General features: G+C 37.7%; 2 protein-coding genes across 2 annotated transcripts; one reads left to right on the top strand and one right to left on the bottom strand.

The window, feature by feature from the left end:
* Positions 1-372: 372 nt before the first annotated feature.
* Positions 373-923, bottom strand: LOC149527190 (uncharacterized). Its single transcript, XM_089783557.1, has 2 exons — positions 526-923; positions 373-427 (listed from the first exon to the last, which is right to left on the bottom strand). The coding sequence occupies exons 1-2, from the start codon at positions 921-923 to the stop codon at positions 373-375; spliced, it is 453 nt and encodes a 150-aa protein (XP_089639683.1).
* Positions 924-2,777: 1,854 nt separating this feature from the next.
* On the top strand, positions 2,778-3,704 carry SLY1 (F-box family protein). The gene has a single exon (XM_021427988.2). The coding sequence runs from the start codon at positions 2,964-2,966 to the stop codon at positions 3,450-3,452; it is 489 nt and encodes a 162-aa protein (XP_021283663.1). The 5' UTR covers positions 2,778-2,963; the 3' UTR covers positions 3,453-3,704.
* The last annotated feature ends 5,756 nt before the right edge of the window (positions 3,705-9,460 follow it).

Genomic DNA, 9,460 nt, shown 5'->3' with positions numbered 1-9,460 from the left:
ATAAATTGCAATTTACAATGTAATTTTGTCTATAACTAACTCTGAAGTGAGGAACCTTTTTATTTCTATTTATAAAAAAAAAATTGACAGGACATAATTTGTCAGATCTATATTCACGAGAACCCAAATTCAAAACCAATATAAGAGTATACCATAAACAGTTATTTTTTTCCCCTAAGTTTTAATCCATGTGACTTTATTAATTTTTTTTTAAATAGCAAAGGTATCAAGTTTATTCATAGTGCAGGGACATGAACCCCGTCCTTCTTACACATTAAAGCAGAAAACCTTGGTTCATATATCAGTCCATTTTATCTGATATATGTTTCAAAATCTCCTCAAAAGATCAAAGAAAAACGTCCACTGTACACATCACCAACCCAAAAGAACAAAAGCAATCCCAAAGAAAATCACAACATTCTTCACCCTTAAAACAAAAAAAAAAAGTCTCAATCAAAACGAAACCGAGGGTTAGCCATAGTTGAACCTCACTTCCACAATCAAGATTACAAAAGAATTTAGTACCTTCCAATATTCACTTTGAAGAGGATGGCAGCTTTGGCAAGTGAATCGGCTTCTTGGTTAGCCTCTCTCAGTGAATGTCTCATTTCCCATTCTGTACATAATTTCTTAAACCTTTCAATCTGATTCATCCAAAATCTCAGTCTCCAAGGCGCACTCGCAAGATCTTTAATCCATTTAACAATATTGCACGCGTCACTTTCAATCAACAAGGAATGGTTATCTTTCCATCTCGATGCTGAGAAGATCAAGAAAGCCTCCTTCACAGCAAGAACTTCCGCAGTAGTAGAGTTGGCAATACCAATTAGTTTGGAGAAGGTAATTAACGCCTCTCCCTTCTCATTCCTCAAAATACCCCCAATTCCAGCAGGTCCCGGACACTTGAGCCGCTCCGTCCACATTAAACTTCAGTTGCCCTAGCTTTGGTTTTTCCCATGTAGCACTTTTCTCTCTTTTTTTTCTTTTCCACCACATCCAACTTCAGGAAACATGAAAGTAGTCAAAATAGAAGGATACTCATTAGCCCAAGAGGCCACTCTTATCTTTGAGATCTCCCAACATTGTGTACTATCCAATCTTTACCATTGAAAACAACATCATTCCGACATTTCCAAATTGTCCAAACAACCGTAAAATAGCTCATTCGGCATATCCTCTCATCTGCCTTTCCCGGATAACAGTTATTCCAAGAATCAAAAAACAATTTAACATTACCGGGAACACTCCACTGATAACCAAATAATTCACACCACCTAACCCACACCTTCCATGTTTCAGAGCAGAAAATAAACAAGTGATTGACAAATTCACTTTCTTTATTACACAAAGCACAAGTACTTTGATTATCCTGAATCAGTCCCCTACTTACCAGTTCTTCCTTCACTCCAACTTTTCCATGAAGCAATTGCCACACAAACACCTCAATTCTATGTGGTGCAAGGCTGGCCCAATATTCTTCCATATCTTGTCTCTCATGTCAGTGGGCTCCATCAATTTTTTGCAAAAATATTTTGAAGTGTACAGACCATTGGCCTCACCTTCCACACCATATCATCTTTTAGTGTTTGCTAATCTGGACATCAATGAGAAGGGTTTCGAGTCGATCCCATTGAGTTACTTCCCAGTCAAAGAGATTTCTTCTCAAAGAAATTCCCATCTCCACACATTCTCCTCCACCTGCCCGTACTCTGCAATCCTCCCATTTTTATTGTTTGCTAGTGCGAATATCTTGGGAACATTTGTGCCAAAGTTCCAGTTCCAATCCATTCATCAGTCCAAAAATAGATATTTTCACCATTTCCAACAACTAAACCAATATTAGAATTCACCTGCAAAAAATACTTGTTAGTCAGGGAAAGGGGGCAAATGATATTCTTCCATATTGTAGAAAAATTCCTACTCAGTTTTGTATTTGGCATGAGACAGATAGGATCACTCTTGGTCTTATTGACAATAACTTCTCTCCACATGCTCTCTCTCTCTCTTCCATAACGCCAAATCCATTTGTTTAACAGGGCTCTATTCTTGGTTTCTAAATCAGTAATTCCTATCCCTCCCCACTCCCGATAATTGCACACCTTCTCCCAATTGACATAATGAACTTTTCTTTTTTCATCAAAGTCTCCCCAGAAAGCTTCGCTGAAGTCTCTCCAATTTGTTCCTAATCTCTACTGGGATTTTAAACAACGACATATAGAAAATTGACAGACTGACCAACACTGATTTGAGCAATGAGATGTGACTTTATTAATTATACCGTAAGTGCTGTAGATCCATATATGTGATTTGATTCTATTAATTTATAGTATCAGATTAGAAAATGAAAATATCATGATCTCTAATACTAACTTTTCCTTTTTTTCAAAGTACAACGAAGTTAATAAAAAATCAACATATCATCTTTGATTAAAAAATTAAACTCAAATAGTCCAAATAGTCCAAATTGAACTGTTAACTTTTCTAATGCAAGAAACCAGAATTATCCAATTTAAAGTTTATCATTCCTCGGGGAGAAAATTCAAGATCCATTTGAATCCAAAGAACTTGTAAGGATAGCTTTTAATTTTTCCTTGAACAAAAACAAGGCAAAACAATGTGAAAAACAAACGTAAGCAAGACACCATACAAGCCAGCTGAAGATTTAAAAAGCACAAGTTTTGACTGGAAAAGACAAAATACACCAAAATGGCAAAAAATAATAATAAAACCAAAACACTAGAGAAACTTGTCAATTCATTACGAAGAAAATAACAGTAAAAAGAAAACAGGGGAATCGAACCCCTCAACATTTATTTATCCTCTTGTCTTCTTCGATACCCATCAAAACCAGCTCCCATTACCCTCACCCACCCCCATCCCCCTCGTAATTTCCCATTCTCAAATTCAACCTCAACAAGAGAAAGAAAGGAAATCACCCAAAATCAAGGCTTCAGCTTTTGTCAATGAAGCGGAGTGCCCCAGATTATCAGGTCCCCGGGGCCGACCAGAAAATGAAGAAATTAAAAGAAGAAGCTCAAGAAGAAAGGGGGTTGATGAATTTAGATGAAAATCTGTTGTACGAGGTTTTGAAACACGTGGACGCGAGGACTTTAGCTATGGCCTCGTGTGTCAGCAGGCTTTGGCGCCAAACTGCCAAAGACGAGCGGCTTTGGGAGCTGATCTGTACCAGGCACTGGGCGAACATCGGCTGCGGAACCCAACAGCTTAGATCTGTGGTGTTACCTCTTGGTGGCTTCCGCCGGCTCCATTCGCTTTACCTTTGGCCGCTTTCCAAGCCACAAGCTGCTTCAGCTTCGTCTTGGGCGCCGATCTCCAGGATGATTAACTCCAAGCCACCTGCTCGGTGGGGAAAAGATGAGGTTCATCTTTGTCTGTCTCTTCTCTCTATTCAGTATTATGAGAAGATGAATTTCACTAACAGAGGCAAATAATTCTAATTAATTGCTTACTATATATAACATTATAAATAAATGTATCAAATATAAGTATATCACTGTATTTCTACTTTCGGGTTTTGTTTTATTTTGGGTTCTTGTATTGTCTCCTTTAATTTGGCTTGGGATTTTTCTTTTCTTTTCTCTTTTTTTTTTTATTTTGGGAAATTTTGTACTTAAGCTGGGGTTTTGTGAACTAGGTCTGTAATTCTGTGCGAATTTTATCAAATGAAACAATTGTTCCTTAAATTTATGATTATTTGATTTGGAAAATTATCATTTAAGATTGAATGCTGCCGTTTTGAAAGTATTCTTGCAACATATTTTTGGTCGGAAATTGGAAACGGATGCCCACGACTAGAGGGGGGGTCGGTGTGGTTTGGTGACAGTGGCAAATGGAGGGTATTGATTGGATTCGGTTTGGGAGGATAAGTCCAGATAGGCAGAACCAAACAAGGGGTCAAGTGGTAGTTTTTATGAATGTCTGGTTCTGCAAACTTTTATCTGCCAATTTATTAGTATCTTACCTTAGCATCAAGCCCCAGTCGGTTTCTTGGCTAATAATTAAGGAGGGATTTTACATCCCCGATCACAATTTATTTCCTCTGGTCTCTGGGAACTAGTTTCAGGCTTTCAGCTTGGTTTTGCCTGCATGTCAGGGAAAAGAACTGGGTTTAGTTACTTGTTAAACTGCCAAATTGTCACTACTAGCGGGGTTGCATGTGAGGAGGAGTTCCTATCTTTGATAGCCGAATTGCCGGTATAGGAATGGGACCGGTGTTTTTGTCATTTTCTCCTGCGTAGTTGGAATGAGTAATGTGATTTAATGCTTCAAGCAAGCTCAGCCCTTAAGTTCTAGCTATCAAGTGGAGGCATGTGGATTTGACTTCAGCCAACTGAACTTGTTTCGCAAGTTTAATACTAGTTTTGTAATCATCTTTGAAAAAGACAACACTGGATATCGGATAGAGCGAAGGGGGAAATTGGCTGGCATCATTTATTCCTCTGTTCCATTCTTATGAAGGACTATAGTGAAGCTGAGCTTAACCTACGGTCGTTGAGCTTGGGTTGATTTTGTGAAAGCAAGTTTGCATTTGATATTGATTTAAGTTTTATATAGATGTTTAAGCTTGGCTTGATAAGTTTTAAATAAGCTTGACCATGATTGGTGCAAGTTTCGCATACTAATCATGAAATCCAGTTAAGCTCAATTCCAATTTATTAGGCCAATATGATCTTATAACGAGCCCATTTAATTTCAAGCTTAACGTCTGGTTAATTAAAAGCAAGTCTACATTCAAGAAAAATACTTAAATCCAATTGAACACTTACCAGTTTGAATTCAGTTTCGTTACAACCTACGGAATAGAATTGTTCTGCCCTGCGAGTTGTGCCCGCTCCCTACCCAGACTCATGTTAATGTTACGTTCTTGCCTCGTACATAGATTACTATTACATATTCAAGAAACCAACCTGTATTGGGTTATTATCGTTAACAGAATTAATATTACTATTTCATTAATGTTAATACAGTTAACACAACTCGTATTCAACTACACGTGACAAAAATGTATGTACAGAACAAGAAAGAACAAAGAGATGGATGCAAAGAAATCTTATTCACCACCTACAGCCCAACTTATAAGAAGGCAATAACGTGAACAAGCATTGAGTTTAGGTAACCTGTGCTTGTTTTAGTCTTACCGTTATTACTACAATTATGAGAATTGAAAAAAAAAAAAAAGGGGGTAATAAAACTTGACGCCCGCTGACTGAACCGGGGCTCGCGTTAGTTGGCCAGCCCATCCATCCGGTTAAAGAATGAACTTAAAAGGCTTTCAGCCTTTAACTAATTGTTTATTTCTTGGCCAATGGTACGCGGGCTTTATGGTGTGGCGTGGCGCTAATATCTGGTCCTGTGTCGGGATGCACGACCCCCTTCGCCCTAATTTTTTCATAGTAAAAATGTAACGGCGTTCACCTTGTACCTTTTAGTTAGAAAGACAAACCTTCTGAAAGTGAACCTTCAATTCCAAAAACAACATTAACAAAATTAAGTTAATTAAAAAATTGAAATTTATTTCTTGGCAATTGGTGGCAGCGCACCAGCGATTGTTTTAACTTACACCCTGAATGTCATGGGTGGAGCTTGAATTTATATAGGGATCTTTGTATAATATGTAGTAAAAGTTTTGGTTGGTGAGAAAAATGAAGAGGAAAAATTACGGAAAAAGTTTTTAAACCAATTTCAGGCTTGAGAATTTCTCATGTTTTTAGTGATGCTGTTGCATGGCAACATGAAAATTAGTATCCACGAAGTGATTGTAGGATGGGATTTTGGTTCATGGTATTTCTTTTCCAGTTCTTCCACATAAAGGCTTTCAGAAGTAGCCATACATGGAATATTTCGATTTTATTTACAAAAAAAGAATATTTTGTTTATATAAATTTAAGTATCTACGTATATACTGTAATAACTTCTCACAAATTCTTAATCACTGATTTTTTCAATATGAAATTGTGCACGTTATAGTTTTAATTTGACCAACTTTTCCATTCTGTGCTGAAACCAGGAACTTTAAAACTTAACTTTTTCGAGGGGAGTGGTGGAGGCTGCAGGAAAAGGAACATTTGGCAAGTTCTTATGTCACTAGTTACATATTGATTTCATTTTTGCTATGATTTCCAAACAACTCCAACCATTGAAATGAAATTTCTTTGCAGGATCCAAAGGATAAACACGTGCGTATTAGAACTTAGAAGATGGTTTGTCAAAGTCTAATTTCCTGTTGCTAACCAAAAAAAAAATTAATTTCCAGATTGTTTGAGACCACCAGATGAACATTTCAAAAGTATTGTGTGTGTGGTGTTTGAATCAAAGCATTGTGTTAATTATTACATCGGCGGTATGAGATCATGCGACAATGAACAGGGGAAAAATACAATATATGAAAGTCATTTTTCCTTTTCCTTAATTCTAATTTTTCTTCCTTTTGGTGCCTTCTACGAAATTAACCAGTGATAAATAACCAAACTTTGGAGATCTAACGTAAACACTTTGACATTTTTATGACTTTCTCTCAATTTTGTTAGATATTTCAACTTCACCTTATACCTAACCACAATCAATATTAGGAATGCACTAATGCTATTTAATCTGGGAAAAAATTCGTTCGGAGAATGGAGAGAAGTAAACAATATTGTCTACTTCATTAGCAATGCTTTTGTATTTCAGTGCGGCCGACAAAGCTTAATTCCTTAGCATGTTCCCTCAATAAAATTAAGTAATCTCTTATGCATTACAGACCCAATCAGGCCTCGTCAAAATGACCAAGGAGTCTTGGTTGTCAACAGTATTAGTTGGAATGCTTCCTCCGGGGCGTTTCCTCTCTGCTTTACTTCTTTGGTGGACTGCAAGGGAGAGTTCAATGTTCGTCTCCCACATGTCAATTAATTCCTGAGAAGTAAGATTGTGGAACCATCCAACTGGTGAGTGGCCATGGCTGCAAGTTTACCTGTTCGTATTGACTTGCATATATTTTCGAAAAGCAGAGACCCTGTCAAAGCCAACAATTCATACTTAGCACTCTTTTTATCTCACTCTCATTTTTTTTTTTTCATTTCACCCTTTCATTGATTTTCAACTCTTAAAATTTATAATTTCCTGCAGGCTAAATCTGATAACTGTATGATGTGAACGTACCTGTGAAAATGAAAGGAAAAAAAGACAGTGCAGCACTGATTACTTGAATAACATCCCATGTGCTGAAACTTTATTTCAATGATCAAGTGATCATGAAGCTTCTCTTCATGAGTCATGACTCGGATTCCATTGCTACATCAACTTATATTTTATACGTTAATTCATTTCTTTTTACCGGGCCTGTTACATCTGTCTGGTGATGCTAGCTTATAGCTCATTCACTTGTGCATTTTCTGCTTATTATTTGTGGACTCTGGTCCCGCACCGGGTTTTTTGGGAAGAATGTTGCGTTACGCAGGCAATTACGCAGGCCATAGGCGGGCGGTAATTCGCAAAAGCTCTCAGTGGAAAGAAAGGTAACATTTCCTCGTAATTTCCACGCAAGTCTAATGACCTAATTAATTAGTAAACAATGAGATCAATGTTCCTAAACTTTTACGGGGCTATTGATGAATTGAAACCATTGATTTATGACCTCATTCCTTGCACAATAAGGGAAACATGGCGGCAAACCCTGGAAGCTCTCACGTGTTTGAATGGGCCACTACCCTTTTCGTACCGTCAAACTAAGATCTCAGACTCTCAGGGGCTTTCATCAGTTTTAGCAGCACTGTTGCAAGCTACATGAATTACTATATATAGGTATCAGTATGGGCCTTTTTGTATCAAACAGATAACACAGAATTTCCCATCAACAAGTTTTAGCTCTCCTAGCTAAGATAAACAAATTAACAACCAAAGCCATTGCTACCCAATCCCAAATCCCGATGGCGGGAAACGTCAAGTGTTTCTTCTTTGTCCTCGTTCTTCTTCTATCATCGTTGCTTTTCACTTCTGAGGCTCGTCCTCTCAATGATTCAGAGCCAGGCGCAGGCAGCTCTATAAGCAAGGAGATCGAAGTTTTCTTGGACGGTTTGAACCTTGAAGGAATCAAGACCGGAGGTCCAAGTCCAGGAGGAAAAGGTCATGCATTTACTAATGCTGTCACCAACTCAGGTCCAAGTTCCGGTGGCGAGGGACATTAAGCTAGCGTCTCTTATGCAAAGCCTGCAACCGCTCTAATGATTCTTTGGCGTCTCCAATAAAACAAATTCATTATTTTGTAGTGATTCTTTATTTGTTTTGTTCAATTTTGTTAGCTATTATTGCTATTGTGGTCATTCTTTTGTAATGTCTTCAGTATGTTTAGGTGTGTTGCAGGCAACTAGTAGTCATTCTTTGTAGGGTTAATAAGTCGATGGCGAGTCCGCCATTTCTAATTTTTTGTGGTTCTGAGATCTGTACGACAGTTTTGATCTCCTTCGTTCAATTATTAATTTTATTCGTGGTGTAAACTTTTCTTTTTTTTTTTTTTTACTTTCCAAACTCCGTCGCTGTGAGAGAGAAAAGAGAGACATTTTGCCGTGCAGTGATATCTTCCAAAGGAACTATGCATGCGGAAAATTACAGTGGCCGAGGCACAATGAATTATTACCTTTCTGCACTGTGCACGTGAGGTTGACTTTTTCATATAATGTCATTCGGGAATTTGTCATCAATTGCCCAATACATATGTTTCCAATCTACCAAGATACTAAGCCACCTAAAATATACAAATGCCTGCATGTACCTCAATTAATCTATGAACATGCGGCTTATTCAACGTTCGACACTTTAGATGTTTAATTTTTGCCACTGATGAAAGAGCAAAAAATCATGCAGGTTTGCCGAAGTACGGGTGAATCTAAGCAGAGAGAGTCAGACTGCTTCCGAGCAGGTGTGGACTGTGGACCATAACTATGCTTGGTAGCTGCTTCAGTATTGTTCAGTCAAAGTGCATACCAGAAAAAGACATCGGGAAACCCAACCTGTACCACTCATGTAAGTTAGCTATTGTCTTTTGCGTATGGCCCTAATCGTGATCATAATTGTTTAAAGTTTGAACCAGAGCCTACTCAGGATCAAAACATTCTTGAATTTTATGGGGAGAACCGAATATTCTTGATATTTGCTATTAGTTAGTTAGTTGGTTAGGCTGTAGAATTGTTTACTTTGTCAAAAAATATACATAAATTCTTTAATTTGTCACTTAAAATATTAGTAAGTAGCATTTAATTTGTTATGTAATTGAGACAATTAAAGGGGGCGTAAGGGGTTAATGATCAAAGCCCAGTGGGAGTTGTTTTGGGCCTAAAAGCCCAAATTTAGATTTGCCACAGACGGACACCAAATTATCTCGTAACTCTTAAGCGCCACGTGTTTTTACCTCACAGCCTTACAATTTACATAGGCCAAGGAAGAATTTTATACAGTAAAACTGCCC

This window comes from Theobroma umbraticum, unplaced genomic scaffold (genome assembly GCF_002168275.2).
Source record: "Theobroma umbraticum cultivar Fairchild unplaced genomic scaffold, ASM216827v3 scaffold_51.0, whole genome shotgun sequence".
Lineage (NCBI taxonomy): Eukaryota > Viridiplantae > Streptophyta > Magnoliopsida > Malvales > Malvaceae > Theobroma > Theobroma umbraticum.
Note: the sequence above shows the minus strand (reverse complement) of the source record. Positions and strands in the feature narration are given on the sequence as shown.